General features: G+C 51.1%; 1 protein-coding gene across 13 annotated transcripts in view; it reads right to left on the bottom strand.

Moving 5' to 3' along the window:
* Window positions 1–18,873, bottom strand: part of LOC128423991 (uncharacterized) — a 29,709-nt gene extending 10,836 nt beyond the window's left edge. The window contains exons 1-6 of one of the 13 annotated variants that reach the window (XM_053409704.1): window positions 18,754–18,873; window positions 17,799–17,897; window positions 16,721–16,835; window positions 10,737–10,889; window positions 10,507–10,554; window positions 5,309–5,506 (exon numbers count right to left, since the gene is read on the bottom strand). In XM_053409704.1, coding sequence (XP_053265679.1) covers window positions 5,309–5,506; window positions 10,507–10,554; window positions 10,737–10,889; window positions 16,721–16,787 — 466 coding nt within the window. In that variant the 5' untranslated portion in view covers window positions 16,788–16,835; window positions 17,799–17,897; window positions 18,754–18,873. Of the gene's footprint in view, window positions 1–5,308; window positions 5,507–5,689; window positions 6,284–10,506; window positions 10,555–10,722; window positions 10,890–16,720; window positions 16,836–17,798; window positions 17,898–18,127; window positions 18,227–18,753 lie in introns of those variants that run through there. The other 12 variants (XM_053409708.1, XM_053409703.1, XM_053409705.1 and 9 more) reach the window with 12 other exon arrangements.

An 18,873-nucleotide genomic window follows, 5' to 3' on the forward strand; every position in this document is an offset into this window, starting at 1 on the left:
TCCCGGACATTTCGCTGATTTTTGCCCAGACACAGCTTGTGACTTCAGTATTCTGGCTTTGTCCAGGAAATTCCGGATGTATAGAACCCCAAGTGGAGAGAGAGGGCTGCTCTGATGAGTCATTTCTTCCGTAAGATTTTCACAGTTAGAAAGGAAGAAGCTTGACCAAAAAAAGAGATAAAACAATACTTTACCAGTAAGAGGAACTCATAACTTTGGAAAAGCTAAAACAACAGACGCAAAGCAGATTAAAACTCCCATTGGCTTCCTGAACATCTGGGCAGGCTTATCTAAAACAGGGATGTTTTTCAACAGGCACCGAAAGGAGTGCAGCGAAAGCGCTTGCTGGAAGCTGGTGATTAGCTGTGGGAGGAGCTTATCAGAGCTTGTAGGGTAGCGGTGCGCGCCACTAGGCGCGCACACTTTGATTCATCTTTAGATTTAGGGGAGCTAGTCTCAAACGTTTGTTGGGGGAGACCTAGGTTTTTTGGGGGGGGGGATTTTTTTGTCCTGTCTTCATGCTTTTTATGATGGAGGACCGTTGTAGTCACCCCCAACGACACGTTCTCAAGATGGAGGGTGAGGGAACAGCTGCAGTCGCCTGCGGTTCCTGCGCAATGTTTGCCATCTTGCCAAAGGTTGCAGGCAGCTTTACCTGCAGCAATTGCATGTTGATTGCCCTCTTAAAAGACAAAGTCCAGCAACTGGAGGAACGTGTAGCTACGCTCCAAAGAATTAGAGAGCTGGAGCTCTTCTTGGAAGCAACAGAGCACACTGTCTCCACCAAGGAGGAGACAGGGGACTCCCCTGAGAAGGAGGCTAGTTCACCAACACAGGAGCCAGATATATGGAGAAACGTGACTCAAAGAAGTAGGAGGCCCAGGGTTCGCTCTGATTGTTTAGAAATACGCAATCGCTTTGAGGTCCTTTCCCCTAGCATGGAAGACGAAGAGCAGACTCCATTTGAGGATCTCTCCCTCATTACAGTCGATCAGGTATATGAAGACGAGCAGCAAAGTCAGTCCTCAGGGAATGTGCAGGCGACCTTGGAACGGACAGCTCACAGAAGAGCCCCGACCAGACCTAAGAGGAGGCGTGTAGTGGTGATAGGGGATTCCCTACTGAGGGGAACAGAAGCAGTGATCTGTGGGCCTAACAAGATGTCTCGGGAAGTGTGCTGTCTCCCCGGGGCTAAGATCCAAGATGTAACTGAACGACTGCAAGGAATCATAAAACCCACTGACAAATACCCCTTCCTCTTGGTTCATGTGGGAACCAATGACACTGCAAGCAATAGCCTCCAGAAGATCAAAAGAGACTATGAGGCTCTGGGCAGGAAATTGAAGCAATTAAATGCACAAATTGTCATCTCATCTGTCCTCCCAGTTGAACGACGTGGCCCAGGGAGAGAGGGAAAAATAGTGGAAGTGAACAGCTGGCTTCGCAAATGGTGTAAACAGGAACGGTTTGGATTCTTAGATCACGGACTGCAGTTTCTTGAAGATGGACTTCTGGCAAGTGATGGGCTGCACCTCACAATGGTTGGGAGGAATGTTTTTGCCAAAAATCTCAGAAACCTCATCAGAAGGGCTTTAAACTGACTAATGTGGGGGAGGGAGACAGTGCTCCTGAAGGTAGGAGTCTATCAATTGATGAAGATGATCATCCAAATGTCATAGACCAAATGGAGCAAACAGCACGCAGACCTAGTGGTGAGAGGAAAAAATCCTTAAATAAGAGACACGGGGGAATGATTCATGGACTTCAATGTCTGTACACTAATGCGCAAAGCATGGGAAATAAACAAAATGAGCTTGAGCTCTTGGTACAGCAAACTAAATATGACATAATAGGCATCACTGAAACCTGGCGGGATAAGTCCCACGATTGGAATGTAATAATGGAGCGATACAATCTATTTCAGAGAAACAGACCAGACAAGAAAGGAGGAGGAATGGCGTTATATGTCAGGGATGTGTATACCTGTGAAGAGATCCAAGATTTAGAACCTCAAAGCCAAAGTGAGAACATTTGGGTCAAAATTAAGGGAGAGAAGAATAACAGAGACCTCACTGTGGGAGTTTACTATAGATCCCCAAGCCAAACGGAGGACATAGATGATGCCTTCCTGGAACAGATGGCCAAGCATGCAAAAGGAAGGGAGATAGTAGTAATGGGGGACTTCAGTTACCCGGATATTTGTTGGATGTCAAACTCAGCCAAGAGCATAAGGTCAAACAGATTCCTCACTGGCCTTGCAGACAACTTCATTGTCCAGAAAGTGGGAGAAGCAACAAGAGGAACAGCCATTTTAGATCTGGTCCTAACCAATGTTGATGACCTGGTTAGTGGGGTAGAAGTGGAAGGATCATTAGGCGCGAGTGATCATGCTCTTCTGAAGTTTACTATACAGCGGAAAGGAGCAGCCAAGCATACTAGGACTCAATTTCTTGACTTTAAGAAAGCCGACTTCATAAAACTTAGGGAAGTGCTGGGTGAGATCCCATGGACAGTAATACTAAAAGGAAAGGGAGTTCATGATGGCTAGGAGTTTGTTAAGAGGGAGATAGTAAAAGCACAACTTCAGGCAATACCAATGAGACGGAAACATGGAAGGTGCCTAAAGAAGCCAAGGTAGCTATCTAAAGAACTTTTAACTGAGTTAAGATTAAAAAAGGATGTGTACAAAAAATGGAAAAGGGGGGAAACCACCAAAGAGGAATTCAAACAAATAGCCAGCACATGTAGACACAAAGTCAGAAAAGCTAAAGCACAGAATGAACTCAGGCTTGCTAGAGAGGTTAAAAGCAACAAAAAAGGCTTTTATGGGTATGTTCGTAGCAAAAGGAAGAACAAAGAAGCAGTGGGGTCACTCAGAGGAGAAGATGGTGAAATGCAAACAGGGGACACAGAAAGGGCTGAACTCCTCAATGCCTTCTTTGCCTCAGTCTTCTCCGATAAAGAAAACAATGCCCGACCTGAAGAATTTGGAGCAAAGGATTCAGCAGAGGAAACACAGCCCAGAATAACTAAGGAGACAGTACAAGAATACTTGGCTAGTTTAGATGTATTCAAGTCTCCAGGGCCAGATGAACTGCATCCAAGAGTATTAAAAGAACTGGCAGATGTGATCTCAGAACCACTGGCAGTCATCTTTGAGAATTCCTGGAGAACAGGCGAAGTCCCGGCAGACTGGAGGAGGGCAAATGTTGTCCCTATTTTCAAAAAGGGGAAAAGAGAGGACCCAAATAATTACCGCCCAGTCAGTCTGACATCAATACCAGGGAAGATTCTGGAGCAGATCATTAAGCAAACAGTCTGTGAGCACCTAGAAAGGAATGCTGTGATCACCAATAGTCAGCATGGATTTCTGAATAATAAGTCATGTCAGACTAACCTGATCTCGTTTTTTGACAGAATTACAAGCCTGGTAGATGAAGGGAACGCAGTGGATGTAGCCTACCTTGATTTCAGCAAGGCATTTGACAAGGTGCCCCATGATATTCTTGTAAAGAAGCTGGTAAAATGCGGTCTTGACTATGCTACCACTCAGTGGATTTGTAACTGGCTGACTGACCAAACCCAAAGGGTGCTCATCAATGGTTCCTCTTCATCCTGGAGAAGAGTGACTAGTGGGGTGCCACAGGGTTCTGTCTTGGGCCCGGTCTTATTCAACATCTTTATCAACGACTTGGATGATGGACTCAAGGGCATCCTGATCAAATTTGCAGATGACACCAAACTGGGAGGGGTGGCTAACACCCCAGAGGACAGGATCACACTTCAAAACGACCTTGACAGATTAGAGAACTGGGCCAAAACAAACAAGATGAATTTTAACAGGGAGAAATGTAAAGTATTGCACTTGGGCAAAAAAAATGAGAGGCACAAATACAAGATGGGTGACACCTGGCTTGAGAGCACTACATGTGAAAAGGATCTAGGAGTCTTGGTTGACCACAAACTTGACATGAGCCAACAGTGTGACGCGGCAGCTAAAAAAGCCAATGCAATTCTGGGCTGCATCAATAGGAGTATAGCATCTAGATCAAGGGAAGTAATAGTGCCACTGTATTCTGCTCTGGTCAGACCTCACCTGGAGTACTGTGTCCAGTTCTGGGCGCCACAGTTCAAGAAGGACACTGACAAACTGGAACGTGTCCAGAGGAGGGCAACCAAAATGGTCAAAGGCCTGGAAACGATGCCTTATGAGGAATGGCTAAGGGAGCTGGGCATGTTTAGCCTGGAGAAGAGGAGGCTAAGGGGTGATATGATAGCCATGTTCAAATATATAAAAGGATGTCACATAGAGGAGGGAGAAAGGTTGTTTTCTGCTGCTCCAGAGAAGCGGACACGGAGCAATGGATCCAAACTACAAGAAAGAAGATTCCACCTAAACATTAGGAAGAACTTCCTGACAGTAAGAGCTGTTTGACAGTGGAATTTGCTGCCAAGGAGTGTGGTGGAGTCTCCTTCTCTGGAGGTCTTTAAGCAGAGGCTTGACAACCATATGTCAGGAGTGCTCTGATGGTGTTTCCTGCTTGGCAGGGGGTTGGACTCGATGGCCCTTGTGGTCTCTTCCAACTCTATCATTCTATGATTCTAAGTGTAAAAGATCTGCAGTACAAGATCGAGTTCTGACAATGGCAGAGCCGGCATGATGTGGTTCTGCAGTGGAGCCAGTGCTGCCCAGTGAGGGGGCCGAGTCACATCTGGGGGCTCAGGCAGGGAAGCAGGCATGCACTTTGGTGAAGGATTGCTCCAAGACGCTTCCATTTCATTCATTTATTTATTTCATAAAAATTATAACCACTTTATTGTAAAAAAAATCCAAACCCTCAGAATGTATATTTTCTACTTTATTTTGGAACATTTTAATGTAGGTTGTAAACCGTTTTGAAGGTTTTTTGTTACAAATAAAAAGTGCTTATACCTTGGTTTTCTAACAGCTCAGTTCTTGAACGTTTTGGCTCCCAAACGCCGCAAACCTGGAAGTGTCTGTTCCGGTTTGGGAACTATTTTTGGAAGTTGGACGACCGATGGGGCTTCTGCAGCCAATCCGAAGCCGCGCTTTGGTTTCCAAACGTTTTGGAAGTTGAACGGACTTCCGGAATGGATTCCGTTTGATTTCCAAAGTACGACTTTGTTGTTTTATATTTATTATATATAAATTTAATTTTCCCCTGACAGGGACTCAAGGTGGCTTACAGATATATAGAAACAGTGTGGGCGGCTCTGATCTGAGGGATGGCTTTTCCCTTTGCCCCTTACATGCAGCCCAGGCTCCAAGGAGACCCCCAAGTGGTACCTGGGCTGCTGCTGGCGGAGGAGGAGGCTCCTTTGCCCGGTTCGTCCTGCGCAGGGGGGCCAGCGACGGCTGCCTCTCTCTCGCCAGGGGGCTCCCCGACGTACATGTCTCCCTCCATCGCCCAGTGGGCCCCCCCTTGTTCCTGCGCGTCCTGCTCCTCAAGGTCACAGGCGGCTGCCTCTTTGCTGGATGCGGAGTCTGCCAGGAGGAAGAGCCGGGTCAGCCGCCCTCAAAATTCCCCAGCCACCTCCACCTTTCTGAATCAGCTTCTTTACTGCATTTATCTCCCAAGGAGCACATGGGTTCAGGCCCCTCCCTGAGTTAACCCCTCCAACGACCCTGTGAGGTAGGCCAAGAGGCTGCGAGTGACTCCAAGGTCACCTGGTTAGACTTGGGACGGAGTGGGGATTCGAACCCTGATCTCCCAGGTCCTCATCCGATACTCTCACCACTGCCCCACACTGCCTTCCTGGAGTTCTTCTGCTGTGGGGAAGCTTATAAATGAAGTCGCCAAATAAATATGGGGAAAGCAAAATGTCACTTAGAGAAGGATCTGAAATATTCTCCTTGAAGCTTGAGTTTTTGGTTTTATTTTGTTCTGGATGGTTTTATTTGATGTTTCAATGTGTTGTAAAGCACTTTGAGATTTTTTCTTTAAAATATAAAATGCTATAGAAATTGGAGGGATTCAGAGATGAAAAAATGATGCCTAGAGATTCCATTGTGGTCCCCACAACTGAGGTTTAAGGTACCATTTGGCAATCAGCTTACATATCTGAGTTTCTAACCCTGGGGGTCAACGTCTGCAGCCTGAACCAAATAGTGGCCAGCTAGCAGCCTTCTGGGTCTCTGCAAACCCCACCCACCCACTCGATCCTGATCCTGGCTCTCCCTCCACCACATGGCGTCTCCTTTTCCTGCAGGTGTGGCAGCTGAGAGATCCGCCAGGCGACACTTCTCTGTAAGCAGCGTGGCACAGTGGTTAGCAGGCCAGGCTGGGGGTGACCTTGAGTCCAGTCCCTGCCTCTCAGCCAAACCCCCTCGCAGGGTCATTGTGAGGAGACAATGGGGAGGTGGAGACCTCTATACACCACCTGGACCTCCCTGAGGAAGAGTGGGGTGCAAATGGAATAAACCACCAAACAAATGGGGGGCTCCAACCAGCAGTATGTTTCCAAAGAGAGAGGTGCTGGGGCAGAAGCTTATCCGCAAGCCACACGCTTTGCCTTGACTTAGAAGCCTTGAGGCTTCTAAAATATAACATCCAAAAGATTTTATTCCAGAAAGTGATCAATAAATAAGTGTCCAACCTTCTAACTGCTGCTAAGATTACAACAGTTATAAATTCGGGGAGCACATCTCCTGCTCTGTCCAAACGCATTGAGAAAACAAGGTCCTGAGTAATTATGATTTAGCTAGCTTATTCCAAAAGAAAGTGTGCAAACCAGCCTAACAGGTTCAGGGGGGGGGGAATGGTATGGGGGGAGGAACAGTTTGGGAAAACAAGCTCAAGGATCACGTCCAACCTAAGGCGGCTTTCTGTCTGCTGTCACCGCATCTCTTTGTGCTCTGTCTTTGGTTTATTAAGAAATGATTTATACATAAAAAGAAAGAAAATAAATGAGAAGTCCCATGTGGTGTGTGTGTGTGGGGGACTCTTCCCAGTTACTCCGCAGAGAAGGGAGGTTCCTGCCTGCCCCCCAACCAGGCACTTTGCACAGCACAACCTGCCCCCAAGAGGTTCTTCCCATGGAGAATGAGGGCATTTTGAAGCTGACATCCCTAGCCGCTCCCTAGTCCCCCTTTGGGGCGCAAGGACTCAACACTTGAGTGTGTGCAGGCCGACTCCACAGGGTTTTTTCCTAAGACACAAGCTTGCCCATGCGCAAACAGCAGCCATCCTTCTGAGACCCAGAGCAGAGGCCATTATTCTGCCGCTGTCACCTCTGTCTCTGCACAGGAAGGTCTCAGTGGTGCTGCAAATCTGGAAAGGCCAAAGGAGTCTGGAGAAGGGAGCACAAGTGTTGGCACGGCACTCCGGGAAGCACTGGGGCCACAGTTCCTGCATTGCAGGGGCTGGACTGGATGACCCTCAGGGTCCCTTGCAGCTCTACAAGCCTATGACTCTGGGCCCCTGAGGATATGAACACCTGCAGCTGAGCTGACATTGGCACCCAAGACTCCCCCCCCCCCCCGCTCAAATGGTCCAGGCAGAGCAACCGGAGATGCCCAGGTGCCCCTCAAAGAGCACCCCCTCACAGCTCTCCCAGACTGACAGCCCAGGCCCAGAGCGTTTGTCCTGATGCCAGAGATGGACAAAGGGGCATCTGAGCCGCCTGCAACCCCCCGCTTTGGGGGTTCTTGGCCCCCCCCCCGCACCGCAAGGAAGCCAACAGCCTCCCCTTTGAGGGTTGCAGTAAGCGCAGTGCTGCAAGGGGTGTGTGTGTGTGTGTGTGTGTGTCTTCTGTCCTACTGGGGTTTCGGGCTCTCCTGACTCAGGGCTGAGTCTCATTCCCCTCTCTGCTCCACAGCCTGAGTTTGAACCCGAGGTGCGACTCCTCCTCCGCTGATGCCTCCAGAGATGAGGAGAGGCTCCTTCCCGCACGTCCTGCAAAGTCATCCTCATGAGGCGGGGGGAGCCCAAGAACCCCCAAAGAGCCCCCAAAGGGGGACCATCAAGTTGCGCGGCCAAATATCCCTCCCTGCCTCTGGCCCCGGAGTTCCATGAGAACGTAAGGGAAGCCTGCTGGATGAGGCCAGGGGCCCGTCTGCTCCAGCCTCCTCTTCCCTCAGATGGGAAACCCACAAGAAGGACCTGAGCAGCACAAGACCCACTCTCCCCTCCTGGGATTCAGAAGCCATTGCTGCCCCTGACTGGGGAGGCAGAGCCATCCTGGGGAGGAGTCGCCCAGAGCCCTCTTCTCCTCCAGGGATTTGCTTAACCTGCTTTTAAGCCACCAGGTCAGAGGGCCTCACCGGCTCCTGCAGGAGGGATTTCCACAGTTTAGCTGGGTGCCATGCCAAGGAGGAGTGTGCAGCTGCTGTGTAAAACTGGGGTGGATAAGTGACTGCGGCGCAGAGGGAGGCGTCTCTGCCTGGCTCCTGGCAGTGCCAGGGCTTGGACTTGGCCCTCTGCCTCCCCCACAACCACTATCCAGACCCACACTGTCCCAGCAAATCTGCCCCCTAAGTGCCGACTTCAGCAGCTCTCACCTGGGCAGCAAAAGCCCCTGGGAGGAGGAGGAGGGGGAGGAGGAGGAGGAGGAAGAGGAGGCAGCCCCCCCCAACAAACTTCCGCTTGTTCTGGGCTGCTTTATCCCAAGGGTGTCTGGCCTGGCAAGCTCTGCTCCTCAAACGCGCCTGGAGGAAGCCCGGTGCCAGGGCGCAGCAGGTAAAACCCCTTCCGACCTGGCTCCCAAAGGTGTCCCTTGGCCTCTGGGAGCCTGACTCACATCCAGGCGGGTCCCACGTTGGCGGTGCTTGCATTCCCTTTCCGAAAGAGAAGGCCGGGAGCAGCTGTCCCCATTGATTCATTGCACTTATATCCTACCTGTGTCTCCAAGGAGCTCAAGGCCGCGTGCAGAGTTCTCCTTCCTCCCACTAGATCCCCACAGCAACCCTGCAAGGTAGGCTGGGCTGAGAGGCAATGACTGGCTTCTAAAGGAACCCCCAGGGAGCTTCACGGCCAAGCGGGATTCGAACCCAGGTCTCTCCCAGGTCCTGGCCTGGCATTCTAATCACTGGGCCACGCTGGCACCTGATCAAGAATGGCCGGCCAACGGGAAGCCAAAGGGAGGCAGATTTATGCTGCAGGGGAGGGTGAAAGATTACAGAAGGCAGGCAGAAGGCTCTCTCGCCCCACTCTTAAAATCCTAGAGCCCGATGGGGCTTCCAGCAAAACTGAACACTGAAGAGTCAGGACAGATCAAAGAGGGCAATTCTTCACACAGTGGAACTCACGGCCACCAGAAGTACTGATGGCTACCAAACTAGACAGGATTGAAAGAGGACTGGACAAATTCATGGCGACAAGGCTAGGCATGAGGGCAGAGGCAGCAGGATGCCCACAAAGGCCAGTTGCTGAGAATCATTGGGAGTTGGGCAGGGGGAAGAATCATAGAATCTTAGACTAGGAAGGGACCCTCGGGGTCATCTAGTCCAGCCCCCTGAAATGCAGGAATCTCAGCGAAAGCATCCAGGGAAGATGGCCAGCCAACCTCTGCTGAAACACCTCAAGGAAGGAGACTCCACCGCCTCTCGTGGGAGTCAGTTCTACTGCCAAACAGCTCTGACTGTCAGAATTTTTTTCTGTAGGTTTAGTTGGCATCTCCTTTCTTGTAACTTGAAGCCAATGGTTTGAGTCCTGCCCTCCAGAGCAGGAGAAAACAAGCAGGCTCCCTCTTTGCCCTTAAGATATTTAAAGATGGCTCTCATATCTCCTCTCAGTCTCCTCTTTTCCAGGCTAAACATCCCCAGCTCCTTCAACTGCTTAGTTTCCAGACCCTTCATCATCTTGGTTGCCCTCTGCCCACCTTCCGGCTTGTCAACATCCTTCTTAAATTGTGGAGCCCAGAACTGGACACAGGACTCCAGGTGTGGTCTGACCAATGCAGAATAGAGTGGTACTATGACTTCCCTTGATCTGGACACTAGACCTCTGTTGATGCAGCCTAGAATAGCGTCAGCTTTTTTTTGCTGCTGCATCACACAGTGGACTCGTGTTAAGTTTGTGGTCCACCAAGACCCCTAGATCCTTTTCAACTGTACTGCTAGCAAGCCAGGTGTCCCCCATCCTATATTTGTGCATCTGGTTCTTCATGCCTAAGTGCAGAACCTTGCATTTGTCCCTACTGAAATTCATTTCTCCAATCTGTTAAGGTCATTTTGAATTCTGATTCTGTCTTCTGCAGCATTACCCACCTCTACCAGTTTGGTGTCATCTGCAAATTTCTTGAGCATCCCCTCAATTCCTTCATCCATGTCGTTTATAAAAATGTTAAACAACCACTTGCCCAGGACAGAACCCTGCGGCACCCCACTTGTCACTTTTCCCCAGGATGACGAGGAACCAATAAAGAGTCCTCTTTGGGTTCAATCAGTCAACCTGCTACAAATCCACCTCACAGTTACCTCATTCAACCCACATTTTACCAGTTCCCTCATGAGAATATCATGGGGGACTTTGTCAAAAGCCTTACTGAAATCAAGATACACTCTGTCCACAGCATTCCCCTGATCCACCAAGTCTGTAATTCCATCAAAAGAAAAAAAGAAATCAGATTGGTCTGGCATGACTTATTTCTGAGAAACCGATGCTGGGTCTTAGTAATCACAGCATCCTTTTCTAAATGCTCACAGGCCAAATGTTGAATTATCTATTCTAGGACCTTCCCTGGTATTGATGTCAAGCTCACCAGTCGGTAGTTACCTGGGTCTTCCTTTCCCCCGTTTCTGAAGATGGGGACAACGTTTTCCTGCCTCCAGTCTGTAGGGACCTCACACGGCTGCTGCTGCTGCTGCTGCTGCTGTGACCTTCCTGCCCTTCTGTGGGCTTCTTCCCACTGAGACATGTGGCTGGCGCCTGCGAGAAGGGGAGGCTGGACATTTAACTTACGCTGTGAACTGCCCTGTAATCTTAAGGGGAAGCGTAGCATATAAATTTAATAAATATGAATGATAATGTGTTGCTGTGGGCATCTGTCTGTCTCGAGACAGAATGGAGTGCTCCAAGAAGTCAAGCAAGCAGCACTGAAGTGACCTCCCTGGGGCACTGTGCATGCGAGTCCTGGGCTGCCCAAACCCGCGAGTCGGCCTGGCTGATGGGGTCCAAAAGAAAGCAGAGCAAGATGTGGGGCACCAGCTGGGCTGCAGGAGGCATGAAGGCGCCACCCAACTGTCTTAGGGACTCCACTCCAGAGGCTGACTGTACGTGGGGCAAATGTTGCCACTGCAGGCCAGGCCTTTGCTACGCCGGCACCTTCCATACCTTTTGGGCTTCGCAGAATCGTAGACTTGGAAGGGACCCCAAGGGCCATCTAGGCCACCCCCTTGCAGTGCAGGAATCCCTTGTGGGCTGCGCACTTTTCTCTGCTTTGGCTGGAGGTGAAGCTCCTTCTGGAGTCAAAGCAGCGGCACTCCTTCCCTGGGACACGGGAAGCCTCTGGAGGAGTCACCCGGGCGCCTTCAGGCAAGTGCCTCAAGCGAGGAGGGGCTCAGAGGCTCCGTCCCCAGTGACTCATGCGCTCCTTCGGCAGCGCCAATGGAAGCCACTCAGAAGGTGTGACCACACCCGCAGTCGGCCCTCTTTCTCGGGGCGCAGCTTCTGCACCTCTCTCTTTATGCAACTCACCACAAGGCATTTCTCAATGCAGGTAAATCCCGCAAGAAAGTCATGGGGTGTTTTCAGTCCTCCTCCTGCAAGGGAATCCAGGGCATCTGGAAGGAAGCTCTAGAAAGGGGGGGGGGCGGGTTTCCACAGCACTTCCAAATCCTGATGGGATGCATCACTTTGCGTGCATGCCCAGGTGCCTGATGAGCATGTTCATGCACACACAGCGAGGGCCGCGCATCAGCCTGAAGCAGGGAAGGGCCTCTTCCCCAGCCTGCAGATTCCCCAGGATAACTTCCATGCTGGCGTTTAATGTCACAAAGCTCAGCTGCAGCACCGAGAGAGACTGCCTGGAGGAAGCGCCCCAAAGGTGGAAACCAACCTGCCCCGGTTTGTTCTTGACAGACAGGCCTTTCCTCCAAGGATGAAGGGGGGCTGCCTGGGTCCCAAAGAGCAAGGAGAAGCCATCGCTCGGGGGGGGGGGGTTGGGGATTCCCTTTGGTTCCCCTTGCAGAGTTCAGCTTGGGAGAGGCTGCTCCTGCTGCGGGCGGAAGAGGCTGTGTTTGGGGGGTGTGGCAGCTGCTTCTGCCAGTTCTTCTGCTCTGCTCCTCTTGCATGGGGGGCCCTGGGCTGCTTTTTCACAGAACTGTAGTGTTGGAAGGTACCCTGAGGGTCATCTAGTCCAACCCCCTGCGATGCAGGAATCTCAGCTCAAGAATCCCTCACGGATGGCGACCCAACCTGTTGGGGGAACCTCCGAGGAAGGAGGGAGTCCGTCCCACTGCCAAAGAGCTCTGACCGGCTGACAGAGAAGCACTCCACAAAGGGAAATAGCAGACTTTGGCTGTGGGGCCACACAAGGATTTTGCATCCCACTGGACGGGACGGGGGGCTGTACAGAGATGCCCAGGGCAGGTGAAGCCCCACCCCGGCCCCTTCCCTTCCCACCCTCTTTCCCACACACCTCCCCTCTCCCTTCACCATCCACCGTGCCCACGCCCCGCCGGCCGACCCACTCACCCCTTTCCTTTCTGAGGGGCTAGCTGCCCCTTTCACCCCTAGCAGCCCTCAGAGCTCTGCTTCCATCTGCCTGTCCGCCTGCCTCTTCCTCTCCCTTATAGCTTTCCCACCTGGGGAGCAAGGTCACACCTGCCCTTATTCACCCCACATCCTTGAGCAACCACCAGGATGTGTGAACCTGCCAGCATCAGTCACCAGGCAGTGAGTCACCAGAAATCTCTGGCCTCCAGCCACGCCAGGCAAACGTCCCCAAAGTGCCAAGCCGTTTATTTGCGGGTTTTCAAATGTGCCTGACCATGCAGGTAAAGAAGAGCAAAGAAGAGTGGATTTGTAACTGGCTGACTGACCGAACCCAAAGGGTGCTCATCAATGGTTCCTCCTCATCCTGGAGAAGAGTGACTAGTGGGGTGCCACAGAGTTCTGTCTTGGGCCCGGTCTTATTCAACATCTTTATCAACGACTTGGATGATGGACTCAAGGGCATCCTGATCAAATTTGCAGATGACACCAAACTGGGAGGGGTGGCTAACACCCCAGAGGACAGGATCACACTTCAAAACGACCTTGACAGATTGGAGAACTGGGCCAAAACAAACAAGATGAATTTTAACAGGGAAAAATGTAAAGAATTGCACTTGGGCAAAGAAAATGAGAGGCACAAATACAAGATGGGTGACACCTGGCTTGAGAGCAGTACATGTGAAAAGGATCTAGGAGTCTTGGTTGACCACAAACTTGACATGAGCCAACAGTGTGACGCGGCAGCTAAAAAAGCCAATGCAATTCTGGGCTGCATCAATAGGAGTATAGCATCTAGATCAAGGGAAGTAATAGTGCCACTGTATTCTGCTCTGGTCAGACCTCACCTGGAGTACTGTGTCCAGTTCTGGGCACCACAGTTCAAGAAGGACACTGACAAACTGGAACGTGTCCAGAGGAGGGCAACCAAAATGGTCAAAGGCCTGGAAACGATGCCTTATGAGGAACGGCTAAGGGAGCTGGGCATGTTTAGCCTGGAGAAGAGGAGGTTAAGGGGTGATATGATAGCCATGTTCAAATATATAAAAGGATGTCACATAGAGGAGGGAGAAAGGTTGTTTTCTCCTGCTCCAGAGAAGCGGACACGGAGCAATGGATCCAAACTACAAGAAAGAAGATTCCACCTAAACATTAGGAAGAACTTCCTGACAGTAAGAGCTGTTTGACAGTGGAATTTGCTGCCAAGGAGTGTGGTGGAGTCTCCTTCTTTGGAGGTCTTTAAGCAGAGGCTTGACAACCATATGTCAGGAGTGCTCTGATGGTGTTTCCTGCTTGGCAGGGGGTTGGACTCGATGGCCCTTGTGGTCTCTTCCAACTCTATGATTCTATGATTCTAAGATTCTATGATTCCACAGATTCACTGTACAGTGTAAAGGACTTTCTTCATCTGTCCTGGATCTCTCAACGTTCAGCTTCCTTGGATGTCCACGATTTCTTATGTGATGAGAGACAGAAAAACTTTCCTCTCTGTTTTTAAATTTTTGTGGTTTATTTTTGTTTGTTTTTTATTTTGATGTGATATGTGTTTTGTCTTTGTTTTTTTGATTTTGGTTTTTATTGATTGTATTGTTTAACTGAGGTTTGTCTTTTTAATGCTTTTTTGTTTTTTCTTCTCTTCTTTCTTTCTCTATTTTTTTTTGTAATCTAGAAATTCTCAATAAATATCATCTTTTTTTAAAAAAAGAAAAACTTTCCTCTCTCCACTTTCCCCAGGACACACATCATTTTATAAACCACTATCATGTTGCCTCTCTGTTTCCTATTCTCTAAACGGAAAAGTCCCAAATGCTGCGACCTTCCTTCGTACGGAGGGTGGACCAAACACCTGACATGGCGTGTGATGCTTTCCTCTGTCCTTAAGACGCCCACGGAGGCCAGGCTGTCCTCAGCAGACATTCAAGCCCAGCCTCCTGGCCTGAAAACAGGAGGCAAAAGCCCCGAGCTGCCCCGGGCTCCTTCCATGTGGAAGCAGGAGCGCAGTCGGGCCTCCTGCCCTTTGAGACTTCCTTGCTTTGGGCCATGGCGTCTCCCAAGGGGCCACGAACGAGCAGTCGGGCCAAGCTCCCAGGAGGGGGCAAAGAACGCCCTGCCTTCCAGGGTGAGGGAGGAAGCCAGGCCCCCTCCATTCCCTCCGCAAGGAAGAGAAGGCCGTCTCCATGGCAACTGGCCTGGGTCCTGGCCTGGACCATGGAGGGAACCCAGCGCTAGGCTGGCTTCAGTCCCTTGTCAGGCCTGGAAGCCGAATCCATGCAGAGTCCGGCCTCCCTTGGGCACCTGGCGGAAGATCTGGGGCACGTCCACAAAGCAGATTCAATCCACATTCACCCTGCGGAACCAAAACATGGATTTGACTTCCAGGCCCAAAGCGAGTGCCAAAAGGAGAGGCCAAGGTCTTCCATTTCTCTTTAGCAACCGGGTTTAGAGAGGTGCCCGCCCTGTGGAACGCCCTCCCATCAGATGTCAAAGAGATAAATAATTACCTGACATTCAGAAGACATCTTAAGGCAGCCCTGTTCAGGGAAGTTTTTAATATGTAACGCTGTACTGTTTTTAACACTGATTGGGAGCCGCCCAGAGTGGCTGGAGAAACTCAGCCAGATGGGCGGGGTATAAATAATAAATTATTATTATTATTATTATTATTATTATAAAAGAAGACGACGACCCTCCAATGTAGGACAAAGGGAGGAAGAAGGGGAGAAGGGGAATCCTCCTTACTTGCTGCACCTCCAGAGCACCAAAAGTCTCTCCAAGGCAGCTGCTCCCTTGTGACTCTGAATGCATATTTTCCCACGAGGTATCCTAAGACACCTGGACTGCACAAAACAGCTCACATTTCAAATCTAAAGATAGTCAGAATTTAAAAGCGAAATAGCAGAGCTGGCAGGTTCGGTCAGTCAGCACTCAAATAAAGGGGCGCACAAAAGCCACCAAATAAAGAAACCCACAAATCTAAGTACCGAGTGACGCATGTCGCAACTGGTCGCGCCCCCCACCAACAAGATACAGTGCCTCATAAAAATGACCCAAGTGTACCAAACAAGCACATTGCAAGCGTACCTTTGTGTAAGGCGAAGGGGGGGTGCCTCCTGCACACCTTCGCCCAAACTCAGGCCAACAAGGTGTATACCCTGACACACCACGCGTGTGTGAAGGGAGCCACTAAACTCGGGTTGAGCATTTTGTGGACGGGACGCCCCAAATGGTAGCCAACCCTGGTCTGCACTCAGCCCAAGTTCAGACCCCACCATCCAGCTTTTAGAACATCTTAAATTATTGTTATTTTTTTCCTACTGATAATTTTATTTTTTTCTCTCTCTTGTAAACTGCTTTGAATTTGTTTTTTTTTTTAAACAATCAAGCGGTGTATATATTTTATAAATTTTATAAATAAATCGCCCACGTTGAAGGACTCTGTCCAACTCAAGAAGGGGGGGGGAATGACATTGCAACTCCCCACCCTTGGAAATCTGTAGAAATAGTAAAATCCCCCTTAAAACTAAGGGAACTGTATATCAGACGAGCCAGAATGGGTCTGTGAAAACAGGTCACAGGTGGTTTATTTGTTTCCTCCTTTTTTGGTTACATTCACGCATAATGCCCCCCCCCCCATTTCACTATAAATTAAATACAATATTCATTTGATTTTAAATATAGTGGGGGGTTGGGATGTGTGTGGGGATCTTAGAGTTGGATAAAGAGGGACTGTCAAAGAGGCCATTTCTCCTCCTTCCCATTCGTGTGTCCCCCCCCAAACCGCCACACCTCAACTTCCCCACTAAGGAGAGATATATTCAAATGGGCATCCAATTTACCCTCCTTTCTGATCCACTCCCTGCTCTTCCTGGACCCATTTTAGTGGCCAGACTGCCTGTCAGCAAAACTTTACTGACACTTTGCTAGTCTGTGTGTCTGTGCAGAGCGGAGGCCTCGGACCCTGAGCTCTTCACGCAGCAGACACCCCCAGCTCTCCCCCCCCAAAAAAAACTATCTTTGATAAAGAGAGAAAAGAGGGGTGTCCTCACCCAGTGGGGCCACTGGCTTGCGATTTTCCAGCATCACCTCCCTCTGCATTTGGACCCCTTCTGCCATCCTTTTGCGCCTCCCGTGGGAAAACAGGTCTGAGTGTCCTTGAGGCACCTGCAAGATAGAATCACAGAACTGCAGAGTCAGCAGGGTCCCGGGGTCATCCAGTCCAACCCCCTACGAGGCAGGAACCTCAAGCAGGCACAGCGATCAGCACCCCACATTTGTAACTGGGCTGCAAAAGACATCCTGCTCTAATCAACTGAACTGGATCGGTTACCGGGGCCACATAATCCCTGCTCTGCATTTGTAAGAATTCAATCTTGCAGTGTGGCAGCACCCACACTGTGGAACTCCCTGCCTCTTGACCCCAGGCAGGCACCTGCTAAAAACATCATTGTTTAGACAAGCCTACCTAGATGCTTAGGAAGGTGATGCGAGCTTGAATCTGTTTCCAATTATTGCCATTTTAACTTTTTGAAAGTTTTTCATTGTTGTTATTTTTCCTTATGGATAATTTTGCTTTATCTTTTTGTAAACCACTTTGAGAGGTTTTTTTTCCTTTTCTTTTAACAATGAAGCGCTGTATAAATTTTATGAAATAAATAAAACGAATAAAGAAACTGGGCAGCGGCCACCCTAAGGCACCCACTCCTTCATGTGAGGTTTATCCTCTCCCCCTCCGCTTTCTCCCTCTCTCAACTTACTCCTGATCCAAAAGGTCAAGCAGCATCCGGATAGAAGACAAAGGGAAAATGCACACCAAAAAGCCTGCCCTTCTATGCCAGACGGATTTCAAAATAGCCAACAACCTCTTCTTATAAATGCAACAATACAGATTTAACAGGCACAAACAATCCAGCCCCCAGGAGACATGATCTCGGGGGTGCAGCCAAAATGGCACTTGAACTCGCATCTTTCAAGGTCACCGCTGCTGGCAAAGGCCGGGGGGGGGGCTGACTTGCGAGGGGTGGATGGGCCAGCAAAAGGGCCTCTGACACAGGGGACACCCCCCGGTCACAACCCTCTCCTCTACTTTTAAGGGGCTGTTTGCAAACTGAAGTCTTTGGTATGAACCTGAAAAGGCAAGCCTCCAGACTGAATGCATCTTCCAGTTGCAAACTCAGATTTGTCCCATGTAAGCTGTCAAATGTGGCCCTGCAGGCCGAGGGGCGCCTGTGTCAGGAGAGAGATTTCTTATCTTCACGTGGGCAAAACGGACCCGCTTGCCACGCAAAGGCCTCGGCTAGGTTGTTCCACTCTCACACACCCCTTTTTATTCCAAATCAATCAAGTCCTGCACCCCATCTCCTGCCGCATGGAATGGATTGCTTGGGACCTGTGTGCGAACTCTGCCTGCCCCTTGGGCCCTTGACCCGCCTGCCTGGAAGAATGTCAAAATCCACTTGCAGGCTGAGATCCACGGCTGGCCTGAGATAGATTTGGAAGTGTCTGCAGGGCAGGAAGAGAAGCCCGGCCAGATTTGGGGGGGGGGCTCGGCCACATCTCCCCCCCCCCCTTGCACTCTGAGGAGGGCTGTGCAAGAGATGAGCTCCGCTTCTTCAGCCCGAGATGCAGCAGCAGCAGCAGCAGCAGCAGCAGGCAGGTGCCCAGCCGCCCCGGAGGGTGAGGGGGGGTCGCCCGGCAGCCGCGGACCCCGCCCCCTCCTCCCTCCCCCGGCGGCGGCTGTCACGGGCTCGCTGCGCCCGGCGCCCTTGGGGGGGCTTGGCATGGGGGGCTGCTGCCCTCCTCCTGCGCCCCCCCGCCCGGCTCTCTGGGGGCGGCGACCCTGCCGGGATCGGGGCCGCCTTTGTTCCGAGGCCGCCCCCGCCCGCGACACCCCGGGGGGAGGGAGGGGAGGGGTCGGGGCGGGGGGGCAGGGGCGGGGGGGTCAAGCCCCAGGGTGGGGGGGTCAGCCTCCGATCGGCCCCGCCTGCCGCCCCCCGGGTGGGTGGGGAGGGGGCGCCCCCCTTGCGCCATCCCGGGGGGGGCAGAGGGGCTGCTGGCCGCGCAGGGGGCGGAGGGGACCCACCTGGGGAGGGATCGGCCAGCCCCCTCCCTGGCCCGGGCGGCGGGGCGGCGGCGGCGGCGGCGGCGTCTCCCGTCTCGGCTTCCCGGGAGGTCGCAGTCACGCTCCTTGGCCGCGCAGGCC

The sequence above is a fragment of the Podarcis raffonei genome, chromosome 12, assembly GCF_027172205.1.
Source record: "Podarcis raffonei isolate rPodRaf1 chromosome 12, rPodRaf1.pri, whole genome shotgun sequence".
Lineage (NCBI taxonomy): Eukaryota > Metazoa > Chordata > Lepidosauria > Squamata > Lacertidae > Podarcis > Podarcis raffonei.